The following is a 15,997-nucleotide window of genomic DNA, read 5'->3' as shown; positions in this document are numbered from 1 at the left end:
GGTGAAGATAATTAGGGGTGTCTGTGGTCAAAATGTATCAAACTGGTTCAGACCAGGTATGAGCCCCTTCCTAAACTGGGGAGCAGCTCTGCAGAACCACACACAAAGCCTCCTCCAGCAAGCCTGCTGGGCCAGCAAAAGCTATGTGCTCTCTGGATCCCTTGGGGTGACAACCAGACTGTAGAACCTGGAAACATGCAAATGCACGCAGAATACATATTTGTAGGCATATTTGTGGACAGATATGCAGGCCTTTAGGTAGAAATACAAATTTAATCAATTTATTGGTAATATCAAAAGAAAGTTAAATGGCAAAGAGTTTCATTCAAAAAAAGGAAGAAAATATTCTTACCTGTTCTGAGGGCATTTCACCAAATAATGTCTCACTGTGAAAAGAAAAATAATAGAAGATAGTAAACCAATGCTACTTCAGATATATATGTTCCAGCAATTACCAGGAAATACAGGAAGCATTTCAGAAGAAGAAGCATTTCAGAAGAAGTTCAGATATTAGTGCTATACCAGCCAACTCTCAAGGCTTGCATACTTCTCTATGGAGGAGCACAGCAGAGCCATCACATGGACACCACAGTGACTTAATATGTTCCAGCTGTGGAGCTAGCCAGGCATTAAGCCATACACTCCAGACTTCCTGGGTACAAAACCCAAAATATTCATTTTGGGCCAAGACAAGTTGAGTTGGGGTCCTGAAGTAATAGAGTCACCCACCCTTAAGCTCTAAGCTCTAAGCTCTGCGTCATAAGCTCTAAGCTCTAAGCTCTGAGTCATAAGAAATGGCCCTCTTAAGGCCAGATGGAACAACCTGTCCATTTAGAAGCTCCTTGTTGTAAAATGGGTTTGACTAATGCTCTTCCAGGACTAAAAAGAGGCCCTTGGGAAAACAGTCTTAGAGCAAAACCTACTTCTACAGTGGGTCTCTTTGAGGAAAACCAAATGATTCTGGCTTCAGTGGAAAAGTAAGAACATCTAGGCACATAACCCAGCAAGTGTCCACTCTGAGTTTCCCAGTTGAGTTTACTTCAAATAGAAGTAAAGCTGAAATAAGCAGGGGGACCCTTGCATTGTGTGGTACATTGCTACATCAGTGGACCCAGTGAATCACACCTCCTTGCATCTGTCCACACCCATGTGTATCCCCTCCCATACTGACTCTGGGCTTGGTCACATGAACTTGCTTTGGTCAAGAGAACATTAGCCGATGTGTCACAAGCAGAGGTGTGAAAGACATCTGTGCTATGGGGTTTGCCCACTCTCTTGTTGCAGGGAACTCTTCTACTACCGTATGAGGAACCTTGGCTAGCCTACTGGAAGATGAGACTACATGGAGCAGACACCAGCTATTGCAGCCCAGGCCCAAAGCAACCAGGTCCCAGGTGATGCACCCAGAGACTGCAGCTGCATGAAAGACTGCAGCTGAGACCAGCGGAAGCAATGCTCAGCTGAGCCTGGCCCAAATTGGCAACCTGTGGAATTGAGAGCAAATAATAGTCGCTTTAAGCCAGGCGTCCCCAAACGTTTTACACAGGGGGCCAGTTCACTGTCCCTCAGACCGCTGGAGGGCCGCCACATACTGTGCTCCTCTCACTGACCACCAATGAAAGAGGTGCCCCTTCCCGAAGTGCGGCGTGGAGCTGGATAAATGGCCTCAGGGGGCTGCATGCGGCCCGCGGGCCATAGTTTGAGGACGCCTGCTTTAAGCTATTATATATGGGGTGATCTGTTATACAGGTTCCAGAGTGAGATGAGAGAATCTCAGTTTCAAAGGGAGCTGTACAGGTTCATCTGGTTCAACATCCTATTAATAGCTAACCTTTTTCTGCATTCCAGTTACTGAGCACCTATGGTATACTAAATAATCTTTAGATGTAACAATAATAACAACCATAGTTAGTATTTATTGAACATTTCATGTGTCCCTGACACTATTCTAAGCTTACTAAATGGATCAGTGGTCTTCAGTCTAGGGTTTGCATACCCCTGGGTACTTTTCAGAAAAACAGTTTTAAGGAATCAGCTTCCACGTCCTCACCTCCCATGGTATTCTTTCACAAGAATGTATTCTCTTAGAACACGCCTGAGGTCTGGCTGTATTCCTTTCCCCTCCCCGCTTTTAACATCACCCTTTTCTATTCATAAAATCAAAGCACACCCATCCTGGAGACCTGTCCCAGAGGGAAACACAAATGGGGCGACAAACAAGAATTGATGGGAAATACGAATATTTGTGTCAAGAAAGTGAATTATTGGCCGGGCGCGGTGGTTCAAGCCTGTAATCCCAGCACTTTGGGAGGCTGAGGCAGGTGGATCACGAGGTTAATAGATCAAGACCATCCTGATCAACATGATGAAACCCCGTCTCTACCAAAAATACAAAAAATTAGCTGGGCATGGTGGCGCGTGCCTGTAATCCCAGCTACTCAGGAGGCTGAGGCAGGAGAATTGCCTGAACCCAGGAGGCGGAGGTTGCGGTGAGCCGAGATCGCGCCATTGCATCCAGCCTGGGTAACAAGAGCGAAACTCCGTCTTAAAAAAAAAAAAGAAAAGAAAAGAAAAGAAAGTGAATTATTGACTAGGCAACTAAATCTTTCTCAAGAGGGGGATGTTTCTAATACTACTTTGCTTTCAACCAGGATTGAATAATGACCTAAGCCAGTTGTCATCTGGTAGAGTATTAAAAATCATTTTGGATGATAAATCATGATGTGACTTTTTGACATATACCTTCGAAGCAGTTCTAAAAACTGAGGAGTATAAGAAAATTTCACTCATTCATTCACACTCTCTTTATACTCAAGTATTTCAGAGCTAACATCTATTAACAAAATTGGTGAATTGTATCCCTAAAAAAAAAATCACACAAGTGTATATGAGGTAAAAATTAAAATTAATTTCAATAAAAATGCATTCCCAGTAAATTTTGCTTCTTAACATTGTTAAATATATATCTAAATGTATGATATGTTTGTCATTTTGAATAATTTTATAATAATTCTCCAAAGTTTACTAATTGTTCAATATTCATAATTCAATCTAAAAATATTTCAACACTTAGACACTTGTGAAATGCGGAAATTTAAAAAGTATTAGTTTAAATTTGTACACACATTATTATCTTACAGATTAAGTATAATAGGGTAATCAATAAAGAACCTTCAAAATAAAAGATGTGTTACAATGGGATGAAATTTTGTGGGGAAGTGTGTTGAAGATAAAAGTCAAGGAGAAGGAGCAAACAAAATTTCTAACAGCTAAAGTTTGTTTGGGTAGGTCTTTTTTTCTCATGATGGCTTTAAGTAAATGAAGACAGTCATTAAATTCAAGACATTTAGATGTAAAAGAAAGATGGATATAATCATTTCATTTTTAGATATCAAAGATGAAAATTACATCTTTTGCAACAATTTACATTGGTGATGAATAAGTTTAAATGCCAACAAAAAAAATAAAGATTGAGTGCATAGCAAAAAACTTTGAAGACCACAACTTTGTATCCTAATTTAATCTTCACAGTAGCCTTGTCATTACTACTATTTTACAGGGGAGGACATTGAAGCACAGAGAGGTTAATAAACTTGTCCAAGGTCACACAGGTGGTGTTACGGGCTGAATTATGTCTCCTCCACTGAGACTTACTGAAGCCTAATCCCCAGTATTTCAGAATGTGACTGCATTTGGAGATAGAGTCTTTAAAGAGGTAATTAAGTTAAAATGAGCCCATTAGGATGAGCCCTACTCTAATTTGACTAGTGTCCTCAAAAGTAAAGATTACAACAAAGACAGGCACAGAGGGAAGACCATGTGAAGACACAGGGAGAGCAGCAGTCTCTTAAGCCCAGAGAGAGGGTTCAGGAGAAATGAATCCCGCTGACATCTTGATCTCAAGACTTCTGGCCTTCAGAACTGTGCAACAATACATTTTTGTTGTTAAAGGCACCCAGTCTGTGGTACTTTGCTGTGGTGACCTTAGCAATCTAATACACCTGGGAAGCGCCAAAGTTGGGCAGCCTAACTCTGGAGCCCTCTTGTAACTAGAGCAGGAGTCCCCAAACTTTTTACACAGGGGGCCAGTTCACTGTCCCTCAGACCGTTGGAGGGCCGCCACATACTGTGCTCCTCTCACTCACCACCAATGAAAGAGGTGCCCCTTCCTGAAATGCAGCGGCGGGGGGCCAGATAAATGGCCTCAGGGGGCCGCATGCGGCCTGCAAGCCGTAGTCTGGGGACACCTGAACTAGAGTCATCCCTCATATCTTTGGGGCATTGATTCCAGAACCTCCCAAGGATACCAAAATCTGAACAAGCTCAAGACTCTTACATAAAATGGAGTTGTATTTCCATATAACCTACACACATCCTCCTGTATACTTTTAATCATCCCTAGATTACTTATAACACATAATACAAAGTAAATGCTATGTAAACTGTCTTTTTCATCAGTATTATTTGTACTTTTGTATTGTTATTTTTGTTTTTTCATCAAATATTTTCTTTCCGAGTTTCGTTGAATCTTCGGTGCAGAACCTACGGGGAGGGAGAGCTGACTGTACTCTGCGCGATTCGCAGACTCTAGGCAGCTGGAGTCAGGGCTCCTGCAGGTGGAGAAACAGAGTCTCACAGAAGAAATGGCCAGACCACTGTGCCACAGCTGTAGCCAAGCAGAGCTGGGACTACGACCCAAGAGAATCCCATGAGCTGACCGGCGTTTTGGCAAGTCCAGTCCAGGTGTAGCAAGGTGAGCAGCCTGGAGATCAGGAATGCAGGGGACAGCAGAGCAGCTGCACTGTTCCTTGGAAGCAGGGAGCTGACTAAGAAGGGCCAGGAGCCTGGTGAGGACACACAGTGCTAGGGTACAGAAGACACACCCCTGTACATGCCAGGTACAGGTACCATTCTGAGGTCTCGGCGGGGTGTATGTAGGGCTGATGGTCCCATTAAAGGGACTGCCCATAGGACCAAAAGTGATTCTGGGCGTCAAAGATGAGGTTTACAGGCACCTGAGAAATAGACTTCACCCAGAGTCACCCTTAAATATGCATAGCATAATTAGTGCTATCAACCTAAATGTGTTAAGAAACAGAAATCATAAGAAAAAAGATTCAAATGTCAAGAGTTTATGTGGGAGGCAATCCTAGGAAACCCACTGGAAAGTGAGGGAGATCAGGAAGAGAAGCAGCTGATAAAGGGTTGCATCACGGAGCCAATACACTCCGTGAGCTGTGGCCTGGCACCCAGGCACTTGACCTAGAGGCTCTGGCTTCATGCAACCATCTTGCACAGAGGTGAACACTCAGGATATGTTCTTCTCTAATGGTGATTTTAGGGTTGTTAGGACTTTGAAATCTCTAAAAGGAAGGCTTATTTTTGCAACCTCTCTTGATAAGAAGCAGCAGGCCCTGAGCCACTCCCTACCACCCTCACCCTTTCTTCTCTTTTTCAGCTAAGACCACGCTGCTCACAGTCTCACCCCATGCCAAACCTCCTAGGTGTCATGTCCAGCCTGAAGGCTTTGTCTTCCCCCTATCACCACTGCCACCCCATGCTGGGTGATTTGGGGTGGAGGCACCCTCTTCCCCATCTTATCAGGCCCTGTAATAGTGTCGGGACCTCCAAGGCCTGGTTGATGTCTCCCCACCTTACCCCTATGCCCTGACCACGTCTTCTGACCTCCAGGCTTTGCACAGGCCCCTGTGATAAGATCCACAGATGTTTCTGCTCTAACCATCAAGTGTCTGCACTTGAGACAAGGATTGTGGCCACCCCAGCATTGCAAGAGGTCACAGTACTTCGGGCACAGTAAGCACCCAGGAGCATATTCAGAGTGAAGGGCCAGAGTACTCTCCCCAACTCCTGCAGCCCAGCACAGGCGGGGGCCGTGCAGCCTGCAAAAGCACCTTCCTCATTCGGGGTTCAATCCACAGCCCCTGCCTGCATTTCCCCAGTGGGAGAGAAAGGACCAGGGTGTGCCCCTTACTACACACAGCTCTGTGTTCCACCATACCAGGCCCCAGAGCCCAGCCCCCTCCAGGAACCAGTCCTGCCTGGAAAACCTTCCAGGCCAACAGTTATAAAAACAGGACCACCTCTATCACCAAATGGGAAGCTGAAAAGGAGAAGCAAGTCCTCCACCTCCTGCCCCTTTGGCATGAAATGCCACTTAGAGGCCACATTCCTTCCATGCAAAGGACCAGCATGCACAGCTGTCTGTCCAGAGTCCTGTAGTCCCACATGGCAGCTATGAGTCTAGGTAGCTGTCAAGTCCGGAAATGTGTGATGAGTCCAAAATAAGACATGCTGTAGGTGTGAGATCACACAGGACGATGAAGCTACACCTTAGCATAAAAAAAAATCACTTATCTCATTTATCATCTTTATTTATTGATACTGTTGAAATGATATTCTGGATATGGTGGGTTAAATAACAAATATTAAAATTAATTTTACTTGCTTCTTTTTACCTTTTTGAATCTGACTACTAAAGAAAATGGTCAGATCACCTCTCTGCCAGGATGAGCAGCCACCCAGATGGTAAAAGTATCTCCCACATCCCCAAGAGGTAAGAGGAACCCTCATTCGAAAGTTAGAGTGTGGAGAGTTGGGAGTTCCAAAGACCCACTTTGTAAATAAGGGAGCTTGAATCTAGGCCTCAAGTCCAGCACTCCAGGGGGGCTTACCAACTCCTACAAAGGAAAGATGGGCACTCAGGGGGCCTGACAAGAGAGCTAGCTGAACAATCCAACACCCCACCCACTGAAGGACTGGAGGGATCTCACTCCAGCTGTCCAAGAATCTGACTCCAAGTGAGTGAGCCCTTCCTCCTCTCCAATGTCCCCAGGCCATCCTCAGCTCCTCTTCATCCACAGCCACCCCATTCTGTGCTTAAAGGCCTCCTCTCCACCCAACTCTAGTTGTGGGTGGGACGCAACCCCCAGCTCCCTTTTCTTGCATCTCTGGAAGGAATGGCCACAGGCCCTTAGCTTCATCCTCACAGGAAAGCAGAGTGTGCCCAGGACAGGGGAGGCATGGGTGCTTAACAAGCGTTGGGAGGTTCTGTCTCCAGTTCTGGCACAATCTGTGCAAACCAAGCAGTGTCACAGCTCACACTGATGAGTACAGAGAAAGAAGCCAGGCCACTCCTCTTTCCTATCTAGTTCGAGTTTGTGCATTAAAAATCTGCACTTTTAAAAGCTCAGACACAGAAGGTTGGATTGCTGGAGCGACTCTGAGGCAGCAGGTCAGGGCTAATCCGCAAAGAAGCAAAGGCTTTTGGAAACCAGTGTGACTGAGAAACCACCAGGACTGGTATTTTCCAGGGTGACTCAGTGCTGTCAAGGTCCTGGGATGAGGTTCCTGGCACTGTGGGCACAATAAAGAGTAAGGACGGAGACTCGCAGCTCGGGAGGGAAGCGGAAAGCATGTCTGTGCTTGGCAAGCAACGTATGCGGCAATCAGCTCCAGCTCACGTGAATGTTGGGTGCCCTTAGAGGCAAAACAGTGCCAGGCTTGGGGTGAGCAAGGCTGAGAGTAACGAGGGGCTGGCCTGCGGCCTCCTGGCTTCTGGGATGGCCTGTGTTTATCTCAAGGTCCCACTGGGGGTTGCATCCGGAGATTCCCTTGGCAAGGACAGCTCCCTGATGGCCAAGGTTTTCTTGAACAGAAACATGGGAGGCTTGGGAACCCAGGCTGGAAACCGCCTATGTGGCTTCCACACCCCAGCAGTTGGGAGGCTGGGGCTTGACTCCGCTCTACCACTCCCTGGTTTCAGGACCTTCTCAGCTCCTCAGCTGTGCTGTCCGTCAGGTGAGAGTGGTGCGGCTCTCATCCAGCGTCACATAAGCACATGGAGGGGCCACATGAGGTGCCTGGCACACAGCCGATGCTCAGACAAAGCTTTGGACAGCTGGGGTTTGGGGAGGGCTTTCAGGCACTGTGCACAGGTGCACACAAGACCATCTGAGGCCCTCTCCAGTGGGGATAAGGCAGCTGGGATCCCCATTCTCTGAAGCCTCTCTGTGGAGCCTGGAGGAGGATGCCAGGTGCTCCCACATGTCCCAGTCTGCCCTTCTTGGCCTTGCTTCGTTTCCCTGACCCTGAAGCCCATGTAGACTCTTGGTCATGCCCCTGAGTCCAGGCAGAAGTGCTCTCAGAGCATACCCAGCCTGGAAACTGCCGATGTGGCTTCCACACTCCCACAGTTGGGAGTAAGGCAGGTGGAAAATCAACAACCCATTTGTCCACCATGTGCTGAGCATCTGTCCTGAGCCAAATTCCAAGGAAAATGAATTGAATGCATGGTCCCTGCCTCACACACCATCCTCCGGAAGGGGGGCCGATGCCAAGGCACATGTGCAACATGCCACAAGCTCACAAGAGTACTCAGGGATAAGCACAGGAGAAAAGCTGCGTTGCCACTGATGAGGCAGGTGGGTGTTGCAGGGAAAGGCCCTGGAACTGGCTTTGAAAGACAACACAGAGACACACGCAGAGGCTGGTGGGAGGGCACAGGCTCCAGAGGAAAGACATCCAGGCTACAGCCTCCACTGGAAGGTCGATTGCTGAGCGTGCTGGAGTTCTCCACTGTCCTCTAGACCCCAGTCCACCTTTGTCCACCCTGCTTAGCCCTGGAGGCACCTTCCTGCTCCTGGCCCCCTGGCGTCTGGTGGGTGGCAGCAAGAGCAGTAGCAGCAGGAGATCTCAGTGGGGAGGGAAGAGGGGCTGAGGATGTACCATCCTGGATCCCTCCTAGCTGCCTCCTGGTTTGTCAGGGGCTAAGTCCCTCTCTGCAGGCCCCTGTTGGTCACACCTTTCCCAAAGCTGCAGCCATTGCGTGGTCCATTCCAGGAACATCCCCTCCCCTTGTCCCTTGAGGTCTAGGATGGAAACTGTCCCATGGGTACTCATCTCTGGATACATCACTTCCCTCATTGTCCCTTAGCCCTGCCCACACCCGCGTGCTAATGCTGCACAGAGTCACTGTTGGAGTAGCCCCTCAAGCCATGACCACTGAATATAACACTTCCAAGCTCCATGACTTTGAGCTAATAGTGACAATTATTGTGTATAATTAGAGCCATATGTCAACATAAAAGCGGGACATTCGCTGGAGCCTGTGTTAAGGGTTTTAGCATCTTTCTTTTGGTAACTTAGTCCTCACCACAAGCCTGAGACTGGTGCACAACTGCCTCCTCCATGTCGCAGATGAGGAGGGCAGGCACAGAGGGAGGTTGTCAGCCTGTAAGTGAGGGAGCCACTGGAACCGGAATCAGTCCAGTTCCAGAGCTTGGTTCTTACCGTGGTCACCTCGGGGAGACACAGTGTCCCCAGCTGTTTTAGAGATTCTGAAGCACGAAGCAGGGAGGGCCTCTCAAAGGAGATTTCTACCAGGAGCTGTGGGCAAGTGAAATCAGGGACTGGGGAGGAGCCGGGACTCATGAGAAAGCAGGCAGCGTTCAGAGAGAGACGAAAGTTATGAGACCTACACTTCCCTGAGAAGGAAGGCGGAAGGCAGGAAGGGGCTGAGGGAAGAGTGCAGGGAAACAGGGACACCAAAGAGAAAGAAGACGGAAGGGGACTCTCAGACCAGTCAGGGAAAGAATGGGGAAGACTTCCCAAGTGCCACCTGCCTTACAGGTGAACACTCACAAGAACAGTCCACCGACGGAAGGGGGTGTCAATCCCCTTTCATAAACAAGGAAATCCATATTCAGAATGTCTTGGGAACTCACCCCAAACCTCAGCCTCAAGCAGCAGAGTCAAACTCCAAACCTAGGTTCATCTGATACCGCAGGCTCTTCGTGGAGATTGACAGCAATAAGGGGCCTCAAAAACTGAGCAAGGGGAAATTCAGTGATGTCAACGATGGCCACAGTGTATATTAGCAGAGTCCAAGGGAAGCTCAGCTTGCTCACTTTGCCCACAGTCACAGGTAAATAATCCCTGACTCACAATGTACTTTTCTACCAAGGTGGTACTTTGCCTAGCATCTTCCGCCCGTCTGTGGTCAGGGTGTACTCCCATTCCAGACATGATCTTATCTGTTTTCTTACCTCTGGATTTCCGCTTGTTAAACACAGACTGCCAGACAATGACCAGCATGAAGAGCAGAATGCTGAGGATCCCCACACAGCACACGAGGACAGCATACACGTAGAGATCTGAAAGGCAAGGACAGGCACAGAGGTCAGCCTCCGGGGAACCACAGCAGGGTAAGTGCACTGGCACGAGAACACAGAATTGGAATGTTTGAAATCCCACTGCAACAGTCATCAAGGCAGTGTGGTATCGGTGCAAGGACAGACACAGATCAATGCAACAGAACAGAGAGCCCAGAAATAGACCCACACAGGCATGCTCAGCTGATTTCTGACAGAAGTGCCAAAGTAATTCAACGGCGGAAGGACAGTTTCTTCAATCAGTGGTGCTGAGTCAGTGGGACTTCCACTGCAGAAAATAAAACGCAAATAAACCTCACCTTTTATTCAAAAATGAACTCAAAATGGACCACAAACCTAAATGTAAAATGTAAGCTAGAAGACTTTAAAAAAAAAAAAAAAAACAGAAGAAAAATCTTTGGGATCTAAGAATAGACAGACTTCTTAGACTTGCCACCAGAGGCACAGTCTAAATTAGTAAAACTTAATATACTATACTTGACTTTATCAAAATTAAAAACGTATGCTCCATAAACAGCCATATGAAAAGGATGAAAAGTCACACAGACCGGGAGAAAATATTTTCAAACCACATATCCAACAAGGGACTAGTATCCAGACACTAAAGGACTCTCAAAACTCAACAGCAAAAACTACACAATCCTGTTAAAAAAAAATGAAAAAAAAATACAGACATTTCCCTAAAAAGAATGTACAAGTGAAAAACAAGCCCACGAAAAAATGATTCACTTCTGCAGCTGTTAGAGAAATGCAAAATCCAACTACAATAAAATATCCCAAGTGCCTTTCAGAGTGGCTAAAATAAAAAATAGTGACATCCCCAAATGCTTGCAAGGATGCAGATAAACTGGGTCAGTCACTCATACGTGGCTGGTGGCAATGCAAAGAGGCTCAGACACTCTGGAATAGAGTTTGACAGTTTCTCAAAAGAGACACCTATAGCAACCACTCAACCCAGACATGGCATTCCATGCATTTGTCCTAGAAAAAATGACAGCTTAAGTTCATATGGAAAACTGTACATGTATGTCAACAGCAATTTTGTTCATGGTAGCCACAAACTTGAAACAGCCCAGATGTCCTTCAGCAGATGAATAGTTAAACAAAGTGTGGTACATCCACACCACAGCATCCTCAGCAGTTAAAAAAAGGAAATAAACTATCGATGCACACACCAACCTGGATGAATCTCCAGAGAAGTATGCTGAATGAATAAAAGAAAAGGATCCCAAAAGTTTACATACTATATGATTTCATCAATGTAACATTCTTAATATGACAAAATTATAGAAACAGAGAACAGATGAGTGGTAGCCAGAAATTAAGAAGCAGGTGGTGGTGGGAGGAAAATGGGTTTGGCTATAAGGGCCACTTATAATGACAGAAATAGTCTGCATTTTGACTGTATGGGTGTTAATATCCTGTTTGTGATATTGTTTTATGGTTTTGCAAAATGCTGTTATTGGGAGAAATTAGGTAAAGGACACAAATTGTTACAAGACATCTCTGTGTATGACTTTTAGAAATGGATTTTTTTTTCTCTTGTTCTGTTGCCCAGGCTGGAGTGCAATAGCACAATCTTGGCTTACTACAACCTCTGCCTCTCAGGTCCAAGTGATTCTCCAGCCTCCACCTCCTGAGTAACTGGGGCTACAGGTGCATGCCACCACACCCGGCTAATTTTTACATTTTTAGAAGAGATAGGGTTTAACAGGTTGGCTGGGTTGGTCTTGAGCTCCTAACCTCAGGTGATCCACCCACCTCCACCTCCCAAAGTGCTGGTATTACAGGGGTGAGCCACCATGAGTGGCCAGAAATGAATGTTAATCTACAATAATTTCAAAATAAAAAGTTGTCTAAGTCTCAACAGTTAAACCATGTTCACGTACATACATCTCTTTTAGAGATAAGTTCTCACTCCATGACCCAGGCTGGAGTGCAGGGATGCAATCAAAGCTCACTGCAGCCTTTCACTCCTGAGCTCAGGGGACCTTCCCACCTCAGCTTCTTGAGTAGCTAGAATTACAGGAGTGAGCCTCAGTGCTCAGCTACATATACTTATATTTCTTAAACTCCAAGAATCAACTTTATCACTAATCTGATCAGTACAATGCCAAGCTGCTCAGAAAGTGAAAAGGGAAGCCAAAGCATTATTCTAACCATGTTTGAAGCCAAATACCAGACATCTGAACTTAGCAAATGTTTGAACTTAGCAAAAATATTTCTCTGTTGACTTAAATTTCTACAGATATTTACCATCAGCCACGGTCAGTACTTTCCTGAGTACAAGAAAATTAAAGATGCACACACAAAGTCTTTCTCTTCAAGAAATAGAGGGCCACATAGTAAGTGTAACAATAAGAATGTGGGCCCAATACCAGGAATGCTCAGAGGAACCCAGCCCAGCCTGAGGAGGCCGAGAGAAGCTTCCAAGAGGACTAGAGTTCTGCACCGAGTTGTATTTAAAATAACAAAAAATACAAAAATGTATAGAGAAAAAAATCATCGGCCATCCCATCACCCTGAGACAACTACTGTTAATAAATATTTGGTATACTTTAGGATGTATATGCATATATTTTAAAACTGAGATAATAAACTTTCACATCTTCTTTTCCATTATCTCATTTTCTCAAAAAATTCTTTTCAAAAATGATTCAGAATCATTTTGAAAAATATGATAAAGGTTTGTCATATTAATATATCATCAGTGATTTAACAATCTCTTACCCTGGGCTACTCAAAGTGTTTCTACCTGTTCTCCATCATAAATAATTCTATGGTGAGCCTTCATGAACTTAAACCTGAGTGCAACTCTCACAATGTATTCTCAAGATCAAGTTCCTAGAATAGCTGAGCCAACAGAAAAGCACCTTTGTAAAGCCCTTGGGGCATGGAGAAGCAGTTAGTTAAGTGCTTAAGCTGAAAAAGCAAGCCTACTGGGGGTAGCAGGTGGCTGGCTCCCAGGGAGAGCCTGGAGAAGCAGGTCAGGCTTATGGTTAATGAGAGGGAAGGGGGCACGAGATGGAATCAGACATTCATGTTCCTTTTGACTCTCCCTTCCCTGGCCTGGGCCCCAGGAGTGTGGTCCCTGGGCCCCACAACCTCTGCCCCTGGAGTCCATGAGATCTTCCTGCGTTCTTACGGCAGTCAGCATTTTTGTCTAAACTAGCCTGAGTAGATTTCTCCTCTTGGCAATCTAGATGTCTGAACTAAAAATAAAATAATGAGAAAGTGCCATAGGGCAAGGTAGCAGGCAAAGGGTGCATCTGCACTAATATTTAAGGGATAGGGGCAGGTGTGTGGAAGGGAGTCTCCTGCAAAGGATCAGAGCTAGTCACGGATGCAGCGGAGGCTGGGGTGAGAGCTCTGGAAGCCCAGAAGAAAGCACTGCAAGAAGGATGTCTTAACAGCGTCAATTGCTGGAAAACATCCACTGGGTTTTGCCCCTAGGAAGCTACTGAGAAAATCTTGGAGGAAAACCCCGCCAGTGGGCTGGGGATGCAGAGCCAGGTTAGAGAGGTCCAGAAGCTGATGGGATGTGAGGAGTTTGAGACAGAAGTAGAGAAAGCTCTCACATATGTAAAATCAAAATGGCATTTCTGGTAAATACCTGTGTCTCTGATGTGTGGGCTCTGTAGATTTACAGGGTGAACTCTGTGAGGGGTCAGAGTTAGGAGAGAGGCTGCAGCACCCATTTAAACAGTGTGTAACTCAGTAACAGGACTCTTGGATTCTGGACGAGACACTTCATGACGAACTCAGGGGCACAGCAGAGTTCACAAGACAAGGATTTGTGTGAGGATCTCAGGTTACAGGATGGCCACAACACAGCCAGTCCTGCCTTTCCATGCTGCTGAGCAAACTACTCCAGAACAGGATGGCAGAACCCTTGCTGGCAGGAGAGGATGGTGAGCAACACAGTCATGCTGCCAGGCAGACAGAACCTCAGGCAGGAGAACACAGCATCTGCCTGGAAGGGACTCTGCAAATGTGGCCCCCGGACCAAAAGGCAGGGAAATTTGCCTTTAGTCTTATTCATGGAGTGGAGAAAAAAACTGTTTTACGGAAGTTTCCGTGCCCACAGAGCACAGCAGCTGACCCACAAGCTCACCTCTTCATCTGAGCTCTTTGCTCGACTTCAGGACCACAGGAATCCAGAAGGGACAAGGTTGCAGATGTGAACTGTGGCAGGCATCTCTCCCCATGTGTCCCTAGCAGCATGGTGCAGACATCTGGGGCCCACTCTGCCCTGGCGGGAGGTGAGGGGCTTCGAAAGGCCCAGGAACAGTTTCAGATCACAGCTCCCTCAACATGGCTCAAAGGGGGCTCCCCACAGGCAGCCAGGGCTACAGAATCAGAAAACATCTGGCGAGTCTGGAAGGCTCAGTTGGCCACCAAACACACAGGACTCCAGTTATGGACACCGGCCAGTGGGCCCCTCCTGCCTTCGTGTGGCTCCCCACACACACAGGGCTGGTCATGGCCAGTCTCTGTTTTGTTCTTGAAACTACAGATCCTTAAGAAGTATTGCCTTGTAGGAGAAGAAAATCTCAGATAGACCACCTGAGTTCCCCTTGATTGAGCAGCAAACAGTATGCTGAAGTTCTGAATTTTTTTTCCTTCCTTTTGTTGCATAAAGACAAACACCCTGCTGTGTCTGCTCAAAACATGAAAACCCCCTCCCTGGGTGTTCTCTGCAAACAGCGGTTAAACTCTGAGCCATTGAAGCCAGGGTCACAAACTCGACTTCAGGGTCACAAACTCCAAACTCCACTTGCCATGTCAGCTAGTGCAAAGCCCTGCTGTACTCAGCTCCAGGGCGCTATTCTAAGGCTGAAATTCCCGCCTAATGGTGCCAGATCTTCCAATTCATTCTTTACCCTTTAATGTAAAAATCTCTCTGCAAAACGTTGACTCAAAGGTGTTAATACTTAGACTAGGCCAAGTAATGCTTGTTGAAAAGTTGAAGCCAGACCTTTCAACAAAGGCTTGAATTTAACAAAATACCTGCAATTAATCAAATTTGAAGTTTGCTTTTAAAATACCACATCTGGTCAGATGCAGTGGCTCATGCCTGTAATCCCAACACTTTGGGAGGCTGAGGCGGGCAGATCAGCTGAGGTTGGGAAGTTCGAGACCAGCCTGGTCAACATGATGAAACCCCAACTCTACTGAAAATACAAAAATTTGCTGGGCATGGTGGCAGACGCCTGTAATGCCAGCTACTCAGGAGGCTGAGGCAGGGGAATCGCTTGAACTTGGAAGGCGGAGGTTGCAGTGAGCCAAAATTGCAGCAACAACAACAAAAGAAAACACAAATACCTGCACACTCACAATAATTCTGAAAATCATGTTATACTCCCTTTTCTCTGAACTCATTTGTAGTTTTGTCTTTTGCCTTTGAACTTCCAAAGGCATCACTGCCATTTTTAGACTCAACTGCAAGCCACCATGCAGAAAATGCTCAGGCCTCCCTGAAGCAGATGGCAGGGTTGGCAGGCTGGAGCAGCCGCCCATGCAGAGAGAGGCCAAGACTGGGGTACACAATGGCAGCGTGCCAGCTCCTACCCTCCCAAACAGTCCCACTGAGCCAGGGCTAGGCAGATGGCACCTGTTGCCCAGCAACCCTGATCCCTGCAAGGGTATTCAGTGCTGCTTTGAAAAAGAGTGACCCCCAGCGCCCCTCAGCAGAGTCCAGGAACCCCACTCTCCCCTGCCTTCTGAATCAAGAAAATCCGTTTCAGTCTTGTACATTTTCAGGGCAAATGGAAAAGTCAGGAGATGGCAGTTTGGGACATAAGGCT

At 46.5% G+C, this 15,997-nt stretch overlaps 1 protein-coding gene across 1 annotated transcript in view; it reads right to left on the bottom strand.

Moving 5' to 3' along the window:
* VSTM4 (V-set and transmembrane domain containing 4) overlaps positions 1–15,997 on the bottom strand; it is an 89,901-nt gene that overhangs the window by 43,214 nt on the left and 30,690 nt on the right. Inside the window, exons 4-5 of the mRNA XM_039478102.2 lie at positions 10,065–10,172; positions 353–386 (exon numbers count right to left, since the gene is read on the bottom strand). Of these exons, the coding sequence (XP_039334036.1) occupies positions 353–386; positions 10,065–10,172 (142 nt within the window). The remainder of the gene's footprint in view (positions 1–352; positions 387–10,064; positions 10,173–15,997) is intronic.

This window comes from Saimiri boliviensis, chromosome 12 (assembly GCF_048565385.1).
Source record: "Saimiri boliviensis isolate mSaiBol1 chromosome 12, mSaiBol1.pri, whole genome shotgun sequence".
NCBI classification, from domain to species: Eukaryota; Metazoa; Chordata; class Mammalia; order Primates; family Cebidae; genus Saimiri; species Saimiri boliviensis.
The sequence above is the reverse complement of the archived record's forward strand: the minus strand, read 5'-3'. Positions and strand labels throughout refer to the sequence as shown.